Source organism: Phaethon aethereus (genome assembly GCF_964289735.1).
Source record: "Phaethon aethereus genome assembly, chromosome: 28".
In the NCBI taxonomy this organism is placed as follows: domain Eukaryota; kingdom Metazoa; phylum Chordata; class Aves; order Phaethontiformes; family Phaethontidae; genus Phaethon; species Phaethon aethereus.
In genome coordinates this window covers 2,340,130-2,364,820 of record NC_138604.1, presented here as the reverse complement: position 1 = coordinate 2,364,820, position 24,691 = coordinate 2,340,130, and the positions used below count along the sequence as shown (strand labels likewise).

The 24,691-nt window shown below is 50.2% G+C and overlaps 5 protein-coding genes across 5 annotated transcripts; 2 read left to right on the top strand and 3 right to left on the bottom strand.

The window, feature by feature from the left end:
- Positions 1-4,079: 4,079 nt before the first annotated feature.
- LOC309414258 (uncharacterized protein) lies at positions 4,080-4,850 on the bottom strand (the record flags this gene model as incomplete). The annotated part of the gene is made up of 1 exon (XM_082011555.1): positions 4,080-4,850. The coding sequence occupies one exon, from the start codon at positions 4,848-4,850 to the stop codon at positions 4,080-4,082; it is 771 nt and encodes a 256-aa protein (XP_081867681.1).
- Positions 4,851-8,705: 3,855 nt separating this feature from the next.
- On the top strand, positions 8,706-9,503 carry LOC309414322 (uncharacterized protein; the record flags this gene model as incomplete). The annotated part of the gene is made up of 2 exons (XM_082011631.1): positions 8,706-9,029; positions 9,237-9,503. 2 exons carry the CDS (start codon positions 8,706-8,708, stop codon positions 9,501-9,503), a joined length of 591 nt encoding a protein of 196 aa, XP_081867757.1.
- A 6,732-nt stretch (positions 9,504-16,235) lies between these two features.
- On the bottom strand, positions 16,236-17,403 carry LOC309414346 (feather keratin 3-like). The gene has a single exon (XM_082011655.1). It carries the CDS (start codon positions 16,809-16,811, stop codon positions 16,446-16,448), a length of 366 nt encoding a protein of 121 aa, XP_081867781.1. The 5' UTR covers positions 16,812-17,403; the 3' UTR covers positions 16,236-16,445.
- A 235-nt stretch (positions 17,404-17,638) lies between these two features.
- On the top strand, positions 17,639-19,871 carry LOC309414323 (feather keratin 3-like). Its single transcript, XM_082011632.1, has one exon. It carries the CDS (start codon positions 18,442-18,444, stop codon positions 18,997-18,999), a length of 558 nt encoding a protein of 185 aa, XP_081867758.1. The 5' UTR covers positions 17,639-18,441; the 3' UTR covers positions 19,000-19,871.
- A 3,590-nt stretch (positions 19,872-23,461) lies between these two features.
- LOC309414342 (feather keratin 3-like) lies at positions 23,462-24,544 on the bottom strand. Its single transcript, XM_082011651.1, has one exon. It carries the CDS (start codon positions 24,360-24,362, stop codon positions 23,997-23,999), a length of 366 nt encoding a protein of 121 aa, XP_081867777.1. The 5' UTR covers positions 24,363-24,544; the 3' UTR covers positions 23,462-23,996.
- Positions 24,545-24,691: the final 147 nt, after the last annotated feature.

Genomic DNA, 24,691 nt, shown 5'->3' with positions numbered 1-24,691 from the left:
TTTGTATAATAGTGCAAGACACAGCAGGGGAAAATAATAATTTAATGGCAAATGTAAAACTCTTTGGCGACTTTAATGACCCCATAGGTAACCTTGTGCAAGACTTTGAGTACCAGTGTCTCTGACTAGCCTAAAATTCACATGCATCCTCAGTCTGACCTGAATTATTTTCCTGGAGTTTGATGTAGGAAGAAAGCTAAAACTGCAGACTCCTTAGATTAAGGACTTTGACACTCTGTTCCCATATGCAAGAGCTGTGTCTCAAATTCCTTCGTGGATGTGTAGTAGTTTAATATTAAATGAATAGATCAGACTGCTGACACTCTTTTATCCTGTTTTATCCTCCTGAGTCAAAAATGTAAACAATATGGTCCCTCAAATAATCTGTTTCCCAACAAGTACCTTTGAGAGTGGTAAAGTGCAATCAGCTCTGCAAAGTGCTTTCTGTAACGATAATATTTTCTGAATTTGTCTGGCTGTTTGAGAGAAATTTGGCAAACCTACAGTCCAATTCAGAGTCAGAACTAGTAACTTCTAGATTTTTCAGAGTGAGATGTGTCAAAAACTTATGCTGTCCATGAAGAGGGAGGGGGGATTTCATAGGGGAGTTCACATGCGTCTTTCCTAGTATATGTATTCATCTGTGTCAACTGATGTACATTGCATATATTGCCCTTAGGATGCAAAGTAATTTCTTTAGTAACTCAGATGAATCAGTTGATCTGACCAGGAATTAACTGGGCTCATAAGATTTTAAGATAAAAGAAACCTCTATAGTGGAATGCATACTTTATGGTGAGGAAATTAAAGGCAATAAATACAAACAGTGAGGAAAAAGTAAATCATCAGCTGGGAATATTTTGCATGCAAGAAGTCTTTAGCAATTGGCTGGTAAATAGCTACATGCACAAAGTCTGTCTCAGGTCCGCAGGCACTATAGTACACAGTATAAAAACCAGCACAGTGAGAGCTGCTGCCATCCATTTCTGCTTTTTTCTCCTTGGTGAAAAGGGTAAGTCTGAATCTGCTTACTATCCTTCAATGTCCTGAATTGTTGCCTTCATCGTATTTTATTTTTACGCTGTCTTGTGTATAGCAGTCCAAGGTTTATGCTCTTTATCAGTGTGTGTGTGTGAGACTTGCAAGTAGCTCTTTCTCTAAAAAAAGGGTAGCTGTTCTTTGAAGGGTGGCAATTGCTGGACACAGGACTTCAGACTCATTTTTCATTTGTGTCACCAGATCATTCAGTTCCAAGATGTTAAAAATCTCTGCATGTGAATTGCTCAGCAACTAGCAGTGGATGTGGAGAATCTGTACAAAGATTTTGGCTTTCTTGGAGTTTTTTCTGTAGATAGATAAGTAAGTGGGCTCAAATTTTCAAAAGTGTGCTGAACAATATTGAAAGTATATCCTTTCTTGCACCAGGATGCTGTGAAAATAATCCTTCTCTTTTCTAAACACTTTGGGACCAGAAATATTTGAATCATCTCCTTCTGAAATGCTCTGATACTCTGGCGCTAAATCTCCATTGCAGCACCTCAGTAACCTGTGCTGAAATATAAATAGTAAAGCTTCTGCCTGTTCTATTCGCTTATCAAATTATTGTGGACACCTAAACTTCCATACCCACCCCATCCACCTCAGAAACAGACAGAAAGTTGCTTTCTCTACAAGACTGATGTAAGAGGAAATAAGCACAAAGAAAAGGAGATGATTAAATAAGAGTTAGACAGATTATTTGTTCTTTTGCTGTATAAGAGACAAACCCATCTGTATGGAGGACGACAGCTCCCTTTCATGGGTGAGTGTCACATTATCAAGTTATGCTCCTCTCTTCTACCTGCTGGGGAATTTTTTCTTCTTCCCTCTGTTGTGGGGTGAAGTTTCTCCTACCTTTATCATACAGGACATCATAAGCCTTGTCCCTCACTTCCCACCCACTGCAGGGCTGCACACAAACTGGAGGAGGGCTGTGAGAAACCAGCTACCAAAGACTGCTCAGGAGCAGGTAGAGCTACCCCTTGAGCTGTTGTCTGTAGCACAGAGGAGTTTGGGTTTCATTGAAGTCTCCTTTCAACCTAAGACTAACACATTATTCTCTTCTCCACATAGTGCCTAGTTAGTTTCTTATGCTCTCCATCATCTTAGCAGCTTAATTACATGACTATAATTACAACTTCTTTCTTGTGTTTACTTCCTTCCTTGTGTTTCAGACTTCATTCCATCCCGCAAACATGTCCTGCTATGACCTGTGTCCTCCCACCCCCTGTGGCCCAACCCCGCTGGCGAATAGCTGCAACGAGCCCTGTGTCAGGCAGTGCCAGGACTCGACATACGTGATCCAGCCCTCTCCCGTGGTGGTGACCCTGCCCGGACCCATCCTCAGCTCCTTCCCACAAAATACCACAGTGGGATCCTCAGCGTCTGCAGCTGTAGGGGATGCTCTCAGTACTGGCGGTGTCCCTATCTCCTCTGGGAGCTCCTTGGGACTCGGGAGCCTTGGATATTCAGGTCTAGGTGGCCTTTATGGGAGGTCCTACCGTCGTTACAACCGGTGTGGACCATGATAAAGCCTCGGGGGAAAACCACAAAGGAACAACCAGAAGCTTAAAAGTGTGATCCGGATGCAGGACTGAGTTCATGACCATGGCCATATGCTTGCTGACCACCCTCAGCTTTTCCCTAAGCTAATGGGACTGCAGGAGCTTGGCATTTCTGATTTAATGCCTTCCTCTGTTATCAAGGAGGTGAAAAATGTAACTTTTATTGTTGCATGTAGGAGTTGGGTGTCCAGCTGTAAAGCATTGCCTTGAAATGGATGATTAGTTTTATCCATATTAAACCCTACTGCTTTCTTATGCTGTATATTTTTTAAAATTCTACTTTTCACTTATTAAATTTATGATGCATCATTATATGTGTCAATGTTCTTCCTTTTTCTTTCTCTTTGGAGCCTTCTCTGGGAGAAATTTGCCTGTGCATACATTGTCAATACCAGGCAGATCTTCATTTAAATCATACCATACCATTTAGTATGGAGGTAATAATCATAGATAAGTGTAAGCAATGAGTAATACCCCTTTTTGATAGGGTATATTTTCCCTTAGTCACACTTCTTTAAGTACGAGATGAAATAATCATTCCTGGCTAACAATCAATGAGGGGAAGAAGGTGGGAAAGCTAACACTGTCTTACAGGCAATGTATAATTACACCTCTTGGTATTCCAGTTCCTTGGAGCTCAAAAAAATCCCAGGAATCTCTGATATTATTTTCATATTCACTTTTTAGATTATGAAGAAGATTTTGCCATTAATAAAGAATGGCAGTAAATATCAGGAAGAAAGTTTAAAAATCAACAAATTAAAGAAAAAATTATCAATGATTCTTCCTTTGTTGACTTGCTACTTTAGGAATGCTGCAATTATGTGACAATTGGTTGCTAAATTATGTGCTGATTTGGGGGCCTTGGGGTGTCACCAGAAATCCTCAGAGCAATAACAATTACCCTGCCTGTTCTGAACCTTGGGGAAGATAACAACTGCGAAATTGCTAAACAAACATCCATTAACACAATGCTGTTGATGCCTTAGGATCCAAATTAAACTTTCATTCCACATGTTAAAGAGAGATTCAGCAGGGCAGATTGTCTGATAAGTTAACTCAGAAAACCAGGGAGTTTTGCTCCAAGAGGAGGCTGAAGAACAAATGAAAACCAAAGGCTCTTGTGCAACACCACGAGGTTTTAATGTGAAAGACAAGCATAGCAGCCAATTACAGAAAATCAAGGCAATACAAGGGGAAATGTGTGATGCCCATGGCACGCTGTGGTACCAGTGCCCAGCTCAGGGCCCAGGAGACAGCCGAGGTGATGGAGGGATGCAGGGCATCCTGAGGCTTGGCCATGCAACCAGGGCACATGGTGGCACAGGGTAAGTGGGCTGCTGGACACACACAGCCTCCTCCTGTCCCCATGCCAGGGCAGCTGATGCATGCTGCTGGTCCTCGTGGCTCTTACTCCATGTCCCTATGGTCCTCACCTCAGGGCTGTTGGTGGTTCTGGGCATCATCCTGTGGGCTTTAGAAAGCCCCACAGCTCCCACGGGAGGACCTGTCCCACCTCTGGGCACCGGGGAGGTAATACCTCATGCCACAGGAGGAGAAGCCAGAGTTGTAGGACCTCCCGCAACTGCCAAAGCTGCTGGATCCACGTTGGCCCCCATAACCCAGGGAGCCCCCGTAGCCCATGTCATCTCCATAACCTAGGGAACAGCCATACCCAAGCGAGCTCCCGTAGCCTCCATAGCCTCCCAGGCCAAAGGAGCCCCCATAGCCCCGGGAGCCCCCCAGGCCCAGGGAGCTCCCATCGCCAGAGGAGACCCCATCGTCCCGGGAATCCCCATAGCCAGAGGACTCCCCCAAGCCCAGGGAGCTCCCATAGACCCAGGAGCCCCCAGAGCCCAGAGTGCTCCCATAGCCTCCCAAACCGAGGGAGCCCCCATAACCCCGTGAGCTCCTATAGCCTCCCAAACCCAGGGAGCCCCCATAACCCCGTGAGCTCCCATAACCCAAGGAGCCCCCATAACCCCCAAAAACAAAGGAGTCCCTATAGCCCCGGCAGCTTCGGGAATTGAAGGAGCTCCCCAACCAGGCAGGGCCTGACGATCCCACAATACTCTCCTGAGGAAAAGAGCTGAGTATGGGGCCCGGGACTGTCACCGCAGCTGGCGGGGGGAAGATCACTGCTCTGGAGTCGGGGCATTGCTGCACACACGGCTCATTGTAGCTCTCAGCAATCGGCTGAGGACAGGTCACCCCGCAGGGTCTGCAGGGCTCACTGTAGCAAGACATCCTTCTTGTGATGGGTGGGAGTCTGCAATGCACAGCAGGAAGGAGGTTTTGGATGCAGAAATTTTCACCTGACTCTAGATACCTGTGCTTGCTTTATAGTCAGTAGAAATTGTGACAGCCCAGAATTCATTATCTTGCAAAGAACACCTACATCTGGTCATCAAAATTACCTTCTAGACTCTGTTTACTGTCAAGATCCCCTAGATGTCATGCCCAGATGCAGACATCTAATGTCATATATGGTGAGTATCACTGCTCTTGCTCGTAGCATGATGAATCTAGTTTATTAAGACCAACTGAAACAGACTGCAGTTTAGTAACATATTCACAGCAATTTAAGAAAAAAGTATCAGCTACAGCCAGTTATTTCTGTAGTTTCATAGTGCTTTCCTAGTAGCACTCAACTTCAAAATAAGAATATTTGCCCTTATGGTGCAAGGTGGTGGATACTATGATCACGCTGATATTTTAAAAAATATATAATGGATGTAGATCCTGAATTGGTATGCCTTGGAAATGGTTATTCAAAGTGCCATAGTAAAACGTCCCCTTTTGTTTTAAGGATAACACCTTCTGACACCCACAGTTCTCTAACCTGCCAATCCACAGCATCATGTACAGTTTAGTATCAACAGCAAAAATCTTGAGGAGGACAGAGATTGAGCCAAATTGGACTTACCCTGTTCACCAAGGAGAATAAGCCAGGAGATGCAGTTAGAGAGGCTTGGTGTGCAGACAGCTTTTATACATTTCTCAGACTGCTTATAGATATGAAACACCCCTTGTTCCTCAGGTCCTACATAATAACAAAACAACCTCCACATTGAGGGATTTAATTTTGCTTGCTTTGCACTGCCACTCCCCATCTTCAAAAACAGGTGTGATACAATGTCAGTACCAACTTGTGGGCATTGGTCTGGTGAATGATGAGATCTTTCAGACATCTAACACCCAGCACTACTGTTGAGGCATCTGCTATTTAATTCCACTTTAAGCTTTAAGATAATAACTTTGGTTTTTAGGGTAGGTGAGTAAGGATCAATTAAAGTAATCTGTCTTTTAAGAATAATGCCATTAAGAATATGGCCGTTCACCATTGCCATAGTGAATACTATGAAAATATGTGCAAACAGGATAAAAAGAGGGAGAGAGGTAATAGAAAGAGGGAGAATTTCAGGCATCTGCATCTGGTTTAGAAACATGGGATTTTTAATGTCCGTATTTGCAGAACAAATACCATTAGTTACTCACGAATTATAAGGTGGATTCCATTGTTACTTTTAATGCTGTCTTTGAAATGCCATTGAGGCAGTGACACTTCAGATCCTCCTAGGAACGATAGGAGGTTTTACAAACTCTAAAAATTCGTATTTGATGTGTTGTACCATTCTTATACACAAACACACAACTGTCAGCACACAGATCTTGTGCAAGAGCACCAATTTAGAGATGTGTGAACGAAGTGCTCTGCTTCACTAGGTACAGCTTCATGCATAAGAAAGGGGGACATTTAAAGGTGAGAGCAAACAATCTGGAAAGTCTAAGACCAGAGATTTTAGGACATCAGTTTGACATCCCTTGTTTTTCAGAACATGGGCAGGTAGCCAGTTAAGCCTTAAAATTCAGATAATTTTTAATGGGGCTCTTTTTTTTCCTCCGTAGAATTTTAGGCAATAAACATTTCAGGCACATTAGCAAAATACTGGCTAATAAAGGGAGGTGAAGCTACTATCTATAATCCATAGCACAGACTTGTCATAATCTCCCCAAATGTATTAATACTTAGCAAAATAAAGAACTTGATATCATGAATGAAAATCAAATCATTGCAATTATTGAAGTTATAAATCACAGTTTGGTTAGGGAATCAAAAGGAGTGACATTGGTTGTGATATTTTTTAATGATGCTGTTTCATAACAAGGGAGCTTCTAAATCCTGCCCTTCTTCATTTAATATTATAATAACAGAAATTGCAAGCACTAGGTATTAACGAGTATTTGTGAAGCAGCTTAAAGTCATTATCTTCCAGGTGCCTCTCATTATTATCAGCAAATCCTGATGACACTTCAAAGGCACAGCTATCTTACAATTTAGAGGTAATTTATATCCTATCTTTTGCAATATTGTAAAATCAGAAAACAACAGATTTGCAAATGACTGTATGATGCCACAGACTTATCCCATTAAAATATAAATGTTTTAATACTATTTTATTAATTTGTCACTTTTTTCTTAAGTAGTCAGTACTTCAGGGGTGGGGGGAAAGAAAATTAGGGATGTTTTTAAATGTATTTCTAACTGAACTTCTAGAAGTAGAGATTTCAAATGAAATTTTGAAATGTTTGGTATTAGCTTTAGACAGAGACCCTGTCAACAGTTCTGACTACATCAATAAGGACTTTTCTGCCTCTTCGGAGGTGTCACTTAGCCCAGCCATTCCTCTGTTAACCTAATGTCATCTGAATTGTCTCAGAAGACTTGAGAGAAGGATGTTGAGAGAGTTTTCAATGGATTGTAGCTAGCTCTGCTTGGATTGTAGTTAATATTTCTGGTGATGGTGGGACTGTATCATTCCCCTATATCATATGACAGGTGCAGTAAATCAGACACAGATCTCCCTGCCTGGGTTAATTGTAGGTAAAATGAAAAGCTTAGAGCACAAGCTAAGAATTTTGATAGGGCTTAGTGCCTTCATGCTGTTATTAGCAATAGTGATATCCCATCAGGAGTGAGTCTGAATCATGTCAGCTCTTTGCTCTGCTGAATAACAACATTTGTAGATCCCTAGCCAACTGCAAGGAGAACTTGTGTCCTCTCAGAGACAAACTTGTAGCTACGTTGGATGACCTTCACCTGGTTTGTGCATGTAGCACCAAAAAGGGCTCCACACCATGTAAGTACTACCTGGAACATTAAAACGGGACTAACATGACACACAACTCTTATTCTGGCTTTCAGTCAATGACTTTATGGCAAGTCTTTAGCTGCAAGTTCCCAAAATCCCCTAAAATAACAATCACAGATAACTGATTGTCATCAGCTGTTGTATCACACCCACACTAACATTTGGGAGGGACAGTGCTGAGGTGGCAAAATTAAAACTCCCACTATCACGTTTGTTTTGTAATAAATTAGGACCAGAGGCACAAAGGATGGCTTAAAGAAGCATATAAAACTTGTATCATCTGCAGCCCTTTTATCCTCTTCTCTTGCCTCAGTTTCTGCAGGGAACAAGGTAAGTAGGATTTAACTCACTCACTCTACTAGTACTATTAGCATTTACTTTAACAATGCTTTTTGTCACAGAGATGATACCTGCATGTGTTTTTTTACAGACTTGTTTCCTTCTGACAATGTGTCTTTGTCCAGATGCAGCATCAGGAGTCACTGCATTAAGATAGGAAGTAGATCCCCAAGCTATAGAAATACTTGGGGTGACTTACACTTTATAAAGTCTGAATTAATATGTATAGTCAATAAGCCTTTTCTTCTACTCCTGTTTGTTTCTTTTTCACTGGCTCTTACACTCTGTGAGAGCATCATTGCCAGTCCAAGTTGCTACAGACAGATGTCTATCTGATTTATCCAGTACTGAATTTCTGTTTTACATCAAAATATTTACAAAGGTGATCATGATGAGATGAATGTAAGGATAAAGGCTCAGCTGAGACATTAGTGAGTCTTATTTGTTAGTATGTATAAATCTGTTTCCTGGATAACTTCTAATATTCAGACACAGAGTCATTGCTTAATAATCTTGGTTCATCTCCTCCCAGCCTAGCTTTGGTATCTGTTAATTTACCTTAAATCTCCTTCCTGCTGTGCATCGCAGACTCCCACCCATCACAAGAAGGATGTCTTGCTACAGTGAGCCCTGCAGACCCTGCGGGGTGACCTGTCCTCAGCCGATTGCTGAGAGCTACAATGAGCCGTGTGTGCAGCAATGCCCCGACTCCAGAGCAGTGATCTTCCCGCCGCCAGCTGCAGTGACAGTCCCGGGCCCCATACTCAGCTCTCTTCCTCAGGAGAGTGTTGTGGGATGGTCAGGCCCTGCCTGGTTGGGGAGCTCCTTCAATTCCCGAAGCTGCCGGGGCTATGGGGACTCCTTTGTTTTTGGGGGTTATGGGGGCTCCTTGGGTTATGGGAACTCACAGGGTTATGGGGGCTCCCTGGGTTTGGTGAGCTGTGGGAGCTCACGGGGTTATGGGGGCTCCCTGGGTTTGGTGAGCTGTGGGGGCTCCCTCGGTTTGGGAGGCTATGGGAGCACTCTGGGCTCTGGGGGCTCCTGGGTCTATGGGAGCTCCCTGGGCTTAGGGGAGTCCTCTGGCTATGGGGATTCCCGGGACGATGGGGTCTCCTCTGGCGATGGGAGCTCCCTGGGCCTGGGGGGCTCCCGGGGCTATGGGGGCTCCTTTGGCCTGGGAGGCTATGGAGGCTACAGGGGCTTGCTTGGGTATGGCTGTTCCCTAGGTTATGGAGATGACATGGGCTACGGGGGCTCCCTGGGTTATGGGGGCCAACGTGGATCCAGCAGCTTTGGCAATTGCGGGAGGTCCTACAACTCTGGCTTCTCCTCCTGTGGCATGAGGTATTACCTCCCCGGTGCCCAGAGGTGGGACAGGTCCTCCCGTGGGAGCTGTGGGGCTTTCTAAAGCCCACAGGATGATGCCCAGAACCACCAACAGCCCTGAGGTGAGGACCATGGGGACATGGAGTAAGAGCCACGAGGACCAGCAGCATGCATCAGCTGCCCTGGCATGGGGACAGGAGGAGGCTGTGTGTGTCCAGCAGCCCACTTACCCTGTGCCACCATGTGCCCTGGTTGCATGGCCAAGCCTCAGGATGCCCTGCATCCCTCCATCACCTCGGCTGTCTCCCGGGCCCTGAGCTGGGCACTGGTACCACAGCGTGCCATGGGCATCACACATTTCCCCTTGTATTGCCTTGATTTTCTGTAATTGGCTGCTATGCTTGTCTTTCACATTAAAACCTCGTGGTGTTGCACAAGAGCCTTTGGTTTTCATTTGTTCTTCAGCCTCCTCTTGGAGCAAACTTCACTCTTGTGCAGGGAACAAGTGCCTGGACTCTCTCAGTATTCCAGGTGTCATGACAAAAAATGAACTTTATTTCAGCCCTTTATGCAATTCTTAATGTGTCTGTTACATATCTTTCTTTTTGCAGGACTTTATTCAATAGGTAGTCCCCAGAAGGTTTCTGTCCATGCAAAGTGATCTAAAAATGGCCTGAAAATTGTTTTCAGTATTCATGTCATGTTGAAACACATTGCATGAACAGATTTGCTTTCAGCTTAATTCTGCAGCTAAATTAAATAATCAAAATACCTTATTATGGGCAAACAAGCATTTCCATGTGAAGAGGAGTTTCTTTCCTGAGCAGAAAATACTATGATATGTGAAATTAATTTCTAGTTCTTTGTCATATTTTGTACACTTTACTTTGAAGGGGTGGTTTCCTGAGGTATTGTTCATGGATGTCATGATGGGATGTATACTGTGAATTGAGCATTGTGCTCAGATGAGTTCACAGACTCTGCTTTCCTTGACAGAAGAGCTCAGCTAAATGATGAAGAAAATGTGGGATTTTTTTCATAGCTCTAAATGTTCATGTTAGCATAAAACAGCAGTAGTAAAGGGAACAACGGCAGAGCCCCATGAAAGGTAGGAGTAGGATTTCTGCAGGGTTTATGAACTGCTTTTGTCTGCTGGTGATGAGGATGGAAACCTGATACCAAAAGCTGAACTTCACAACCTGTAAGACTGTTACAGAAGGCACACTTAAATTGGGTGGCGGGAGTCAGAACTCTGATTCTATTATGCAGCAGAACATAAATAAGAATGAAAGTAGAAGAAAATACCACAAACATTTTACTTCATTGAGATAGCTAAAAAATACCCACATTTCTTAAACTAGTCCATGACAAATATCCTCAATCATCATAAAATGAGAACCAAGTGAGGAAAGGTGTAGATGGTTAGAAGCCACCGAGGCGAAGGGCTACGGAGCGAAGGATCGCGCCGGGGGAGCCTTCCCGAGGCGGCCAAACCGCGAAGGCGGCAGCACAGGGAGCGAGAGAGTGCCCCAGCTTCCCCCCCCGACCCCCGGCCGGCGGAGCGGGCTCCTAACGAGCGGCAGCTCTGACTCAGCGTGGGCGGGGCCCAGGGCGGCGGCGGCAGTTTAAAAGCCAGTGCGCCCGCCATTTCGGCGAAGCCACCGAGGCGAAGGGCTACGGAGCGAAGGATCGCGCCGGGGGAGCCTTCCCGAGGCGGCCAAACCGCGAAGGCGGCAGCACAGGGAGCGAGAGAGTGCCCCAGCTTCCCCCCCCGACCCCCGGCCGGCGGAGCGGGCTCCTAACGAGCGGCAGCTCTGACTCAGCGTGGGCGGGGCCCAGGGCGGCGGCGGCCAAAACCCCTCGCCTACAAGAGCAGCGCCCGGGAGCGCGAGCGACCCGGAGCGCGGCGAACAGGGCGGGCAAACAGGGCGTGGCACGTCAGGAGGGCGTAGCGCGTCAGTTTGCGCGGCAGTTCGCGCGTGCAGGGGAGGCGTGCGGGCGGGGTACAGTACAAGTGGCCATCGTCCTCCCAGAGGAGGCGCAGCCATGGTCGCCACTCGGCTCAAAACCGGGGCCAGAAAGACTGTGGCGACACAGACGGAGCTCCCGCTCAGGCACGTGGCTGTCCAAGTATCCGGCTGCAGAGAGTGCCTGAGCCTGTCGGTTGTCCCAGAGACCGATGGGGACGCTACCTGCGTGCGGTGCGACCAGGTCAGCGACCTGCTCAGCCTGGTGGCAGAGCTGAAAGAGGAAGTGGAGAGGCTGAGGAGCATTAGGGAGTGTGAGAGGGAGATAGATTGGTGGAGCCACTCCCTGGCAGCCCTGAGGCAGGGGCAGCTGGTGGAGGCTCCACAAGCAGCAGGAGATCCCCTGTCCTCTTGCTGCCGGGCAGAAGGAGAGGACCTAAGAGATGAGGGGAAATGGAAGCAGGTCCCTCCTCGGAGAGGTCGGCGAATTCCCTCCCGGCCTCCCTCACCGTCCCAGCTGCCCTTACACAACAGGTATGGGGCTCTGGAACATGAGGGACAGGAACATGAGGACCCTGACGAAGGTCCATCCGAGGGGGTGCCTAGGGTATGTCAACCATCCCCACGCATCAAGACGTCCTTAGTTAAGAAAAAGAGGAGGGTGATTGTTGTAGGTGACTCCCTCCTAAGGGGTACAGAGGGCCCAATATGTCGACCAGACCCAACTCACAGGGAAGTCTGCTGCCTCCCTGGGGCCTGGGTGAAAGACATCACCAGAAAACTCCCTGGTCTGGTTCGGCCCACTGATTACTACCCGCTGTTGGTCATGCAGGTTGGCAACGATGAGGTTGCGCTAAGAAGCCCGAAGGCAGTCAAAAAGGACTTGAGAGCACTGGGGCGACTGGTCAATGGAGCGGGAGCACAGGTAGTGTTTTCGTCAATCCCTTCAGTGACGGGGAAGAACGCTGAAAGGAACAGGAAAGCACACCTGATCAACACGTGGCTCAGGGGCTGGTGCCGGCGTCAGAATTTTGGGTTTTTTGACCACGGGGCGGTTTACACGGCACCAGGTCTCCTCGCAAATGATGGAGTGCAACTGACGCCGAGGGGAAAAAGGATTCTTGCTCATGAGCTGGCAGGCCTCATTGAGAGGGCTTTAAACTAGAATTGGAGGGGGGAGGGGCTAAAACCGGGCTCACTAGAGTTGAACCTAGGGGTAGGTTCAACGTGCCAGAGTTGAAATCTATAGCCCGGCTCAGGTGCATCTACACCAATGCACGCAGCATGGGCACCAAACAGGAGGAGCTGGAAGCCATTGTGCAGCGGGACAGCTATGACGTAGTTGCCATCACAGAAACATGGTGGGATGCTTCTCATGACTGGAGTGCTGCAATGGATGGCTATAAGCTCTTCCGAAGGGATAGAATGGGAAGGAGAGGCGGTGGGGTGGCTCTGTATGTTAGGGAGTGTTTTGATTGCATAGAAATTGAAGATTGTGAAGACCAAGTAGAGTGCTTGTGGGTAAGGATGAGGGGGAAGGCCAATGAGGCAGACATCCTGCTGGGAGTCTGTTACAGGCCACCCAACCAGGATGAAGAGACGGATGAGACATTCTATAAGCGACTGGCGGAGGTCTCGCATTCGCTGGCCCTTGTTCTTGTGGGGGACTTCAACCTACCGGACATCTGCTGGAAGTATAACACGGCAGAGAGGAAACAGTCTAGGAGGTTCCTGGAGTGTGTGGAGGATAACTTCCTGACGCAGCTGGTGAGTGAGCCCACCAGGGGAGGTGCCTTGCTGGACCTGCTGTTTACAAACAGAGAAGGACTGGTGAGAGATGTGGTGGTCGGAGGCTGTCTTGGGCTTAGCGACCACGACATGATAGAATTCTCAATTGTGAGTGAAGTAAGGAGACGACTCAGCAAAACTGCTATCATGGACTTCCGGAGGGCAGACTTTGGCCTGTTCAGGTCACTGGTTGAGAGAGTCCCTTGGGAGACAGTCCTGAAGGACAAAGGGGTCCAGGAAGGCTGGACAGTCTTCAAGAAGGAAATCTTAAAGGCGCAGGAGCAGGCGGTCCCCATGTGCCGTAAGAAGAGCTGGCGGGGAAGGCGACCGGCCTGGCTGAACAGGGAGATTTTGCTGGGACTCAGGGAAAAGAGGAGAGTTTATCACCTCTGGAAGAAGGGACAGGCAACTCATGAAGAGTACAAAGATCTCGTTAGGTCAAGCAGGGACAAAATTAGAAAGGCAAAAGCCCAGCTAGAGCTCAGTCTGGCCACAGTCGTAAAGGATAATAAAAAATGTTTTTACAAATATATTAACAACAAAAAGAGAGGCAAGGAGAATCTCCATCCCCTACTGGATATGGCGGGGAACATTGTCTCCAAGGACGAGGACAAGGCTGAGGTACTTAATGCCTTCTTCGCCTCAGTCTTTAATAGCCACTCCAGGTATCCACAGGATATTCAGCCCCCTGAGCTGGAAGACGGGGATGGAGAGCACAATGTACTCCTCATAATCCAGGAGGAAGCAGTCAAGGACATGCTAAGCCACCTGGACATCCACAAGTCTATGGGGCCTGATGGGATCCACCCGAGAGTACTGAGAGAGCTGGCGGAGGAGCTTGCCAAGCCACTCTCCATCGTTTATCAGCAGTCCTGGTTAACAGGGGAGGTCCCAGAAGACTGGAGGCTTGCCAATGTGACGCCCGTCTACAAGAAAGGCCGGAAGGAGGATCCTGGGAACTACAGGCCTGTCAGCCTGACCTCTGTTCCAGGGAAGATTATGGAGCGGTTGGTTTTGAGAGTGCTCACAGGGCATCTGCAGAACAGCCAAAGGATCAGGCCCAGCCAGCATGGGTTCATGAAAGGCAGGTCCTGCTTGACCAACCTGATCTCCTTCTATGACCAGGTGACCCGCCTAGTGGATGAGGGAAAGGCTGTGGACGTTGTCTACCTGGACTTTAGTAAAGCCTTTGACAGCGTCTCCCACAGCATTCTCCTGGAGAAACTGGCGGCTCGAGGCTTAGACGGGTTTACTCTTCGCTGGGTGAGGAACTGGCTGGATGGCCGAGGCCAGAGAGTTGTGGTGAATGGCGTTAAATCCGGCTGGCGGCCGGTCACGAGTGGTGTTCCCCAGGGCTTGGTTCTGGGACCAGTCTTGTTCAATATCTTTATAGATGATCTGGATGAGGGAATTGAGTGCTCCCTCAGTAAGTTTGCAGATGACACCAAGCTGAGTGGGAGTGTTGATCTGCTGGAGGGTAGGAGGGCTCTGCAGAGGGATCTGGACAGGCTGGATCGATGGGCAGAGGCCAACTGTATGAGGTTTAATAAGGCCAAGTGCAGGGTCCTGCACTTCAGCCACAACAACCCCATGCAATGCTACAGGCTTGGGGAGGAGTGGCTGGAGAGCAGCCCGGCGGAAAGGGACCTGGGGGTGCTGGTTGACAGCCGGCTGAATATGAGCCGGCAGTGTGCCCAGGTGGCCAAGAAGGCCAACAGCGTCCTGGCCTGTATCAGGAATAGTGTGGCCAGCAGGAGCAGGGAAGTGATTGTGCCCCTGTACTCGGCACTGGTGAGGCCGCACCTTGAATACTGTGTTCAGTTTTGGGCCCCTCACTACAAGAAGGATGTTGAGGTGCTGGAGCGTGTCCAGAGAAGGGCAACGAAGCTGGTGAGGGGTCTGGAGCACATGTCATATGAGGAGCGGCTGAGGGAACTGGGGTTGTTTAGTCTGGAGAAGAGGAGGCTGAGGGGAGACCTTATCGCTCTCTACAACTACCTGAAAGGGGGTTGTGGCGATGAGGGTGTTGGTCTCTTCTCCCAAGTAACTAGTGATAGGACAAGAGGAAATGGCCTCAAGTTGCGCCAGGGGAGGTTTAGATTGGATATTAGGAAAAATTTCTTCACTGAGAGGGTGGTCAGGCATTGGAACAGGCTGCCCAGGGAGGTGGTGGAGTCGCCATCCCTGGAAGTGTTCAAAAAACGTGTGGATGTGGCGCTTCAGGACATGGTTTAGGGGACATGGTGGTTCTGGATTAATGGTTGGACTTGATGATCTTAAAGGTCCTTTCCAACCTAGTGATTCTGTGATTCTGTGATTCTGTAATCTAAAGCAAAAGGAGGTTCACCAGGGATAATCCTGCTCCCTTGAGCATGGCCCACAGCTGTAGTGGGGGAACCAGTAGTACTGGTGTGAGAAGTATGGGCTACAGTACCTGCTGCTGAGCATGGAGAAAGCTGAAACCTCATAGCCAAGAGAGGCTGTGGAGTGATACAGGTAGCTGAAGGAGGTCCCCAATCTATTGCCTAGAAGCAAATGACCAACGAGACCTGGTGGAGCTGGTGCCGCTTCCTGGGCTCAGAAGACCAGGCAAAGGAGCGCTGCCAGAGCCGGTCCGGGCCTCTGCCCTTTCCCCAGCCCCTGCAAGACCCACCGAAGGGCTCTGGCTCCCCTGCCTGCTGCCTGCATTCTCCCTCGCCCAACGCCGCCCAGCCTCAGCTCGCCCGGGCAGCTCAGGACCAGTGTTCGTCCTCTCCCACCGGACGGGCACACGCCCCCGGGGGCTTTCCCGACCTGGGACAAGGAGGCAGGGAGACACGACTTGCACGCAGGAAACCTTTATTGTGCCCAGAGGGCCAGGAGAGATTGTCAGAGAGATGGTGAGCAAGACCCAAGGAGGCTGGCTGCCACGTGTTGGGGGAGGCAGAGGGATCTCCTCCAGAGCCAGAGCATCGCTGCTCGCTCCGGGTGCCCCCTTGGTGGAGCACGCCAGCTCCCGAGGCCTCGGCTCATCGGCCCCGCAGGGCCTTTTGAGGCCACCTGCTGGCCCGTCCGCCAGCTGGGAGGAGAGGGGCGGGGAGGAGAGCAGAGGGCAGGAGAAGAGGGCAGGGAAGGGCCCAGGGCGTGCGGCACTGCCAGCTGCCCCGCTGTTGGCTGGGGCTGGGGATGCTCAGCACTCCTCGGTGCCTCGCGCCGCCCAGCCCAGCCCTACGTGGCTGGTGGTGGCGTTGGTGCTTGGGCTGGGGGCAGCGCCTGGGGCTGGGCCGGGTCTAGCAGGGCCCGCAGGTGTCCCACAGCTTCTTGCTGTAGCGGGGCAGGGCGCAAGGGCTGCAGGCGGGAGAAGCGTAGGGTCTGCCAAAGGTGCAGAGGCCCCCCGAGCCCAGCGTGGCCCCGGCGCCGTAGAGGCCCCCCAGCCCCAGGGAGCCCCCAAAGGCGGGTGCTCCAGAGGAGCCCACCACGGCTTGCTGGGGGAAGGAGCTGAGGATGGGGCCGGGGAAGGTGACGACGACGGGGGGCGGCTGGATGAAGGCCGTCGAGTCGGGGCACTGCCGGGCGCACAGCTCGTTGCAGCTCTCGGCGATGGGCTGCGGGACGGCGACGCTGGTTTTCGGCGGGCACAGGTCGTAGCAAGACATCTTTGTGCGAGAGAGCCGAGCCTGAAACGCAGAGCCCCAAGGAGAGGTGTGAGGAGCGAGGAGGAGGAGATCCCCCAGCCGAGCAGTGCCCTGTTGCCAGGGCTGCCCTGGAGCTGGAGGGGCCAGAGCCAGCACCTTGCCCGCACTGCCCGCCGCTTGCCCTTTGCCCAGCCAGGCCCCCTCAGCGCCCTGCTGCGCGCACACACAGGGCACACAAGGCCTCCCCGAGAGCCTCTGCAGGGCCTGGCTTTGTGTGTCCTGGCCACGGGGCTCCTTCCTCCTCCCGCCGTGGCTCAGCCACCCTGGCCGTCCAAGCCTGCTGCCAGCACAGCCGCTGCCCGCAGGGCTCTCCTGGCCAGGGAGGCCCCACGCCGGCCCCTGGCACGGGAGGCACAGACCTGCAGGCACCCACCTACCCTTTTCCTGAGCAGAGCGAGGCAGGAGCGACGGATGCCAGCGCTCGCCGAGGGCAGCGCTTTTATGCCAGGCCGGCGAGCACGGGGAGGAGCTGGCTGTGCTGGGGACACGTGGCCCGTGGCAGCCGAGCCCCTGCCTCCTCACGGCGTGGCGCGGGGCTGTTTTGCTGACGCCGTTTCCTCACCGGCCCCAACCCGCTCTATCAGCCCCTGCAATTACCCTGCTCGGTCGCTTGCCAGCTGCCACCTAATGGGCCCAATTAGCCCCGCTGTCTTTTCATTATCTCGGTGTGTAAGAGGGCACGCAGCGTGACAAAGGCTGACTGCAAGCGCCCCGCGTGCCATAGCTCTTCCCCGAGGGCTTGGTCGAGGGGTGGCCCCATGCCTTCTTTGCAGAGCCACAGGGGAGAGCAGGGTCGCGGCGCTGGCCAAGGCGGTGGCCTTGCAAAGGCCTCCCGCACTGCGGCGACCGCATGACGTATCCCGTGTGGCTACTATCTACAGAGGCGCGAGGTTATGAAACGCCACATCCAAGGCACTCCTCTCGAGCCCTGCCTGCTCAGCACCATGCATCACTCGCCGGCCCAACGGAGCTGGCCTCCATCCGCCTGCAGGCATCGGCCATCGGCCTCGGCAAGCCTGGGGGACAAAGACCCCTCGTGCTCTTCCCAGAGGTGCCTGCTGCAGGAGCGCGGACCCCCAGCTGGGCGCATGCGGCACAGGCTCGCGCCAGGCCGGCCCCAGCGGCCCCTTGCAAGTGTGCCAGGAGCCCCACGGCCGGGGGACGGTGCTGGGCAGGGGCTGCCCTTGGCGTGCTGGCAAAAGGCAGCCCCGATCTGAAGGCACAGCCGCAGCAGCCCCCGGCTGGGCTGGCCCCGCTGGCGCTCGGCGCCGGCTCTCCTCCCGGCAGAACCGGGCTGCGAGCGCAGGGCAGAGACGTCTCGGCGGGACAGAGGACAAGGCGGGCAAGAGGGAGCTGCAGAAGCACGGCCCTCTCCTGCCGTGCAGGGCCCCCAGCAGAGAGAGGCCCGCTCTCATCCAGCCCACCAAGCAGGAAGGGGAGGAACGCCTCGGAAGCAGCATGTGCTGGTCTGGCGAGGGCATGCTGACTCAGGGAGGCCAGGAGCCGGACAGCCCTGTCGTCACCGGCAGCAGGGAGTGCCGCCTCTGCAGATTGGCCCAGGTGCTGCTGAGCACTGGCGAGGCCGCTATAAATGCTCTGCCTCTGCCAGGTTCTCCCTACCACTGCTCTGGCTGCCTTCTCCTCGGGGAACAGGGTAAGTGTGCGAACGCTTCTCCTGCTGGCCCCCTGCTCCGGCCCCGGCCCCGGCGTCTCGGGCGCTCCCCTCTGCCGCTCGCTTGCAATCTCTGTCCTCTCGCAGAGCACCGTCCCATCCCACGCAAAGATGTCTTGCTACGACCTGTGCCCGCCGAAAACCAGCGTCGCCGTCCCGCAGCCCATCGCCGAGAGCTGCAACGAGCTGTGCGCCCGGCAGTGCCCCGACTCGACGGCCTTCATCCAGCCGCCCCCCGTCGTCGTCACCTTCCCCGGCCCCATCCTCAGCTCCTTCCCCCAGCAAGCCGTGGTGGGCTCCTCCGGAGCACCCGCCTTTGGGGGCTCCCTGGGGCTGGGGGGCCTCTACGGCGCCGGGGCCACGCTGGGCTCGGGGGGCCTCTGCACCTTTGGCAGACCCTACGCTTCTCCCGCCTGCAGCCCTTGCGCCCTGCCCCGCTACAGCAAGAAGCTGTGGGACACCTGCGGGCCCTGCTAGACCCGGCCCAGCCCCAGGCGCTGCCCCCAGCCCAAGCACCAACGCCACCACCAGCCACGTAGGGCTGGGCTGGGCGGCGCGAGGCACCGAGGAGTGCTGAGCATCCCCAGCCCCAGCCAACAGCGGGGCAGCTGGCAGTGCCGCACGCCCTGGGCCCTTCCCTGCCCTCTTCTCCTGCCCTCTGCTCTCCTCCCCGCCCCTCTCCTCCCAGCTGGCGGACGGGGCAGCAGGTGGCCTCGAAAGGCCCTGCGGGGCCGATGAGCCGAGGCCTCGGGAGCTGGCGTGCTCCACCAAGGGGGCACCCGGAGCGAGCAGCGATGCTCTGGCTCTGGAGGAGATCCCTCTGCCTCCCCCAACACGTGGCAGCCAGCCTCCTTGGGTCTTGCTCACCATCTCTCTGACAATCTCTCCTGGCCCTCTGGGCACAATAAAGGTTTCCTGCGTGCAAGTCGTGTCTCCCTGCCTCCTTGTCCCAGGTCGGGAAAGCCCCCGGGGGCGTGTGCCCGTCCGGTGGGAGAGGACGAACGCTGGTCCTGAGCTGCCCGGGCGAGCTGAGGCTGGGCGGCGTTGGGCGAGGGAGAATGCAGGCAGCAGGCAGGGGAGCCAGAGCCCTTCGGTGGGTCTTGCAGGGGCTGGGGAAAGGGCAGAGGCCCGGACCGGCTCTGGCAGCGCTCCTTTGCCTGGTCTTCTGAGCCCAGGAAGCGGCACCAGCTCCGCCAGGTCCCGCTGCTCCGCAGAAGCACGGCAGCATGACCGGGCGTCCGCGCAGAGGAGACCGGACGAGAGCCGGTGTTAAAGCCCGCGCCTGGGCAGTGGCCGCCCATTGCTGGAGAGCAGCGGGTCGGGAAAGGGCCTGGGGGTGCTGGCGCACACCAAGGTGAGCCTGAGCCGGCAAGGCCCTGGGCTGCCTGTGGAGGCCTGTTTGGCCGGCAGGTAGAGGGAGGGGATCCTTGCCGTCAGGTAATCTTGCAGGGGTGGAGGTTGGTAGGGACAGTAAAGACTGAGAAAAATACAGAAGGTTTATGAGTTAAATTTCAAAATGGTTATATGTCTTAAATTAATATATTTGGTTTTCCTGTTGTACATATTTTATGTACAGCCTCGGTCATCTCGGCTGCTGCTAGTTGAGCACCTGGTTCCAAATTTTCTGACTGTACAAGGTCCACCCCAGGTATGATGTAACCCCACAGTCGGATCTCTCTTCCAGCCTCGCATGTCTTACATTTACTGCAATCAGAATCCCTGAAGAACAATATAAGAACCTTAGTATCATCTGCCACAGAGTTCCCTGAAATGGAGAAACACACTCAAGTTAGATGTGGCTTTACCTGAGATAGGAAGATATATTTATATGTCCCAGAATGCCACAGCTGGAAATTTAGCCCTCCTATACATTTACTTTAAATTTTATAAAATATTAAGATAATTACCTGATATAACAGTATTTTCATCTGTGGCTTTTAAGCTTCTAACTGGCTTAGAACACTCAAATCTGTTTCTCAGATTTTCTGTTCTCACACCCGGTTTCCTGAATCCTGCATTTACCACTGCTTTTGCTAAGAGCAGTTACAAACAAAAAACATCTAATGCTGCTCAAAATCTTAGCACACCTGTAGGAATCTTCTACATCTACTCTGATGCAAGTTCCGACTAAGTATACAGAAAGGAATAAAAACATCATACTCAATGAGCTCAGCAAGGTGAATAAGATGAAAGAAGTGTTTGGAAGAACTGAGAGGCTGGAGTTTTTATAGAGTTTCTCAGCATTCCTACAGGACTTGAAACGTGCTTGATGCTGGGGGTTGCATTTTGCTGCCTAGCAGAAATGGTTTAACAGCTTTGAGTGATGAAAGCTTTGTGTTTATTGTGGTTATGATTTTATCCAAATTCTCACACCGTGTGATCCCCATGTTACACCATCATGATTTCTTTAATCTTGGGTCTTAATTGGCTAGTGTAATTCCTGTTATCATTATAGTGACCACACTGGAATTACCACGTGCATTAAGCTGACTCCACATGTTACTTCGTCCTTTACAAAGTTGTCAAAAGCTTGTCTGCTCAGAGATTTTGTAAGACTCATCTTTCGCTGACGTACATTTTTCCTTAACAGTCTTTTAAATTTATCTCGTAAATTAATTGGAGATAGAGTGCAGCTTATCCTAGGACTACCCAGGAATTTGTCTTTTCCTTCCCTAACTTAAATAGACCTCATTGATTTCAAGTGGTCATGAATATCAGTTGAGATCATACAATAAACATGACAATTCCCCAACAGCTTTCCATTGAGAGGAACAGTCTTTTGAGTGGCAACTCAATCCTGCATAAAAATAATTTTGTTTCACTAAAAGAGTTTAAGTGGAAATTGAAATTCAGCTTTAAAGGGTCTCATGGTTCTGCTGACAGTGATTTGAGCTAGGAAGTTAAAGAAATCACTATCCAGAAATATATGAAGTCCCACCCCTGCCTATGATCCACCAAAACAGGTACAATTTAAAGGAAAAATCAAAGCAGGTAAAGGTTTTTTGCTAGATGTTGTGGGCATTAACTCTTATCAAGTATGTTCCAGGGCTTCTTGAGAAGAAAATACTTTGTAATGGTTTCACAAACATTCATTAGTTGGTGTTCAACCCAGCTAATGTTTGGTGTTGTGTTAATGTAGGAAAATGCATGTGTGATTTAGATGCTTCAGTGTTACACAATCACATTTGCTTTAATATACAGGAAACAAGGTGGTGCATGCCATTACTTTAATTAGATCATGATTTGTGGCATTGGAAGTCCTGAGTCAATATTAATGTAGCTCTTCTTTTCTTTCGTTAAAAAAAATCCTTTCAACATTCTTGATCAAATCCTCCATTAGTATAAGATGTCACATTTGCTGTACATCAGGTGAAAATATGTCGTTATGTCAAACTATACATTCCAGAAAAAATTCTACATGCATTTGTGATCATTTACCCCTTTTCTGTACTTTTTCTGAGGACAGACAGTATCTTTTATTTCAACTTTTATTTTTTTACCCACATCCAAGGCATTTTACAGACCCTTCTCATTGTCATCTCTGAGAAGCCTCCCCCAAGCTGAAATATCTGGTCTTAATTCCTGCAACGCCTAAGCGGAATATTTCTTGTTGTGATACAGCTTCACCCTGATATTTTCTTTTTCTCTTCAGATGGTAAAGGACTTGTGTTTAGACCTCTGGTTGGTTTTGGGTTTTTCTCTGACATGTATTTTTGAGGTTTGGGAGGAGTTGTGGCTGGGCAGGTAGGTGGAAACAACAGCTGGCTAAAGTGATTGTTTCCCCAACAAAAACTGCCATGTGTTTATTGCAAGGGAAGAAAAAAAAGACTCTCAAGGCATAGAAGGTGAATTACTGCAATCCACATCTCCCACCTTGGGGGTGACTTCCTTGCCTAGATTTACATTTTACCACAAAGTCTGCAAGTCAGAGCAAGTTGTGCCTTATTACTTTGTCTCAGGGCAACAAACTCTCTCCACATCAAAGTCCTCTATTTCCTCTCTCCACTTGCTAGCATTATTTTGTATTTAAGAACATTGTGATTTAAATGCTCTCTGAATTACAAAATGTCTTTTGGGGGTTCCCATGGGAAAAAAGTGCTTATTGCAGATTTTCTTGGGCAACTCGGGAACAAAGGATATCAAACCACTTCTTAGAAACACTGACTAACGATTTATGCATGCTGTCTTCTTGTTATAATGTGACTTGTCACCCAATGGCCAGCTCTGTCCCTGCCCCACTTTCCCTTTTGTGTCACCCGGGGTAGTCCGCTCCTTTCACAGCGCGCCTACAGCTGTCTGTAGCAGCACTGTGATGGACTGCAATAAGAACTTCCAGCTCCGTCCAGTGTCCTTCTAGAAATTTAAGCAACCAGAAAAGGTGAAGTTGAAAAGCTGGACGTTGAAGGTGGGTGGTGAAGAGAGCTGAAAGGGGACATTCTCAAAATTAATCGTAATTCCTGAGTTTTAAAAGAGAAACAGGAGTATTTCACTGGTCTAGAGATATATTAGTGTCTTAAAGTACATCTTAATACCAAAGAAGTGTGACAAAATGTATCATAGGAGAGAATTTACAATAGATTTTCATGGAAGATAGAGAAAGTGAAAGTTCTATACCATAACAGTAACAACAACAAGAGAATATTCAGCATGTATTTTAAAACATATTGATAATCATATGCTAATGAATATCAACTAATCAGAAGAGACAAGAAAAAAACCTTACAGGAGCAAGGTCCAGGAGATAATTACTGAAGTTAAAGAAAAACCTTAAGAGAGAAAATATGAAGAGGATGGAAACAGCTATTTTTAGTCTTTAACACTGTTTCTCTCTCCACTAAATGTATACTAAATTGGCCACATATTAAAAATACTAAGCAAAATAATCAACAGTAGAAAATAAATACCAAGACAGAATGTACTACATCACTGGAATGAAACAGAGAATATGGACTATGGAAGTGGAGCAGAATATCGACTGTATTAGGAATAGGTATAAAATCAGGTGAATCCTCAACAATGTTTCAAATAAAAACAGATTCAAAAAACGCTATAAATATAATGCATAAATGATTTATTTGGAAAAACAAGTTAATATAACAGAGAGAGTATACAGAAGAAAACACAGGAACACAAGAGGAAACACAAGATGAAAAAAATCAAGACACAAATGTCGACCCATACACTGGTCAAGAAGTATCACTAACAACAACATAAATACTATATATTAAAAGAGGTTCAAGAAAAACACTAGAGGTAATTAGAGAGGAAAAGAAACCTGAAAATGTAACATTAAAAAAAATTACAAAAATCCACATCAGGGAAGAGATCTCTGAAATGGGAATGAAAGTAAAAGATACAGAACAGCGAATGAAAACTTAATAGAAAATATTAATGGTGGCAACATTTCAGATGATCAGATTCTTCTAAGTTCCCCTATTCCTGACATATATGAAGGCACTGGGGCTGGGCCGGGTCTAGCAGGGCCCGCAGGTGTCCCACAGCTTCTTGCTGTAGCGGGGCAGGGCGCAAGGGCTGCAGGCGGGAGAAGCGTAGGGTCTGCCAAAGGTGCAGAGGCCCCCCGAGCCCAGCGTGGCCCCGGCGCCGTAGAGGCCCCCCAGCCCCAGGGAGCCCCCAAAGGCGGGTGCTCCGGAGGAGCCCACCACGGCTTGCTGGGGGAAGGAGCTGAGGATGGGGCCGGGGAAGGTGACGACGACGGGGGGCGGCTGGATGAAGGCCGTCGAGTCGGGGCACTGCCGGGCGCACAGCTCGTTGCAGCTCTCGGCGATGGGCTGCGGGACGGCGACGCTGGTTTTCGGCGGGCACAGGTCGTAGCAAGACATCTTTGCGTGGGATGGGACGGTGCTCTGCGAGAGGACAGAGATTGCAAGCGAGCGGCAGAGGGGAGCGCCCGAGACGCCGGGGCCGGGGCCGGAGCAGGGGGCCAGCAGGAGAAGCGTTCGCACACTTACCCTGTTCCCCGAGGAGAAGGCAGCCAGAGCAGTGGTAGGGAGAACCTGGCAGAGGCAGAGCATTTATAGCGGCCTCGCCAGTGCTCAGCAGCACCTGGGCCAATCTGCAGAGGCGGCACTCCCTGCTGCCGGTGACGACAGGGCTGTCCGGCTCCTGGCCTCCCTGAGTCAGCATGCCCTCGCCAGACCAGCACATGCTG

What these genes read in the sequence shown, in the direction of transcription:
- LOC309414323 (XM_082011632.1), top strand. Translation starts at nt 18,442, where the DNA reads ATGCTCTGCCTCTGCCAGGTTCTCCCTACCACTGCTCTGGCTGCCTTC.
- LOC309414346 (XM_082011655.1), bottom strand. Translation starts at nt 16,811, where the DNA reads ATGTCTTGCTACGACCTGTGCCCGCCGAAAACCAGCGTCGCCGTCCCG.
- LOC309414342 (XM_082011651.1), bottom strand. Translation starts at nt 24,362, where the DNA reads ATGTCTTGCTACGACCTGTGCCCGCCGAAAACCAGCGTCGCCGTCCCG.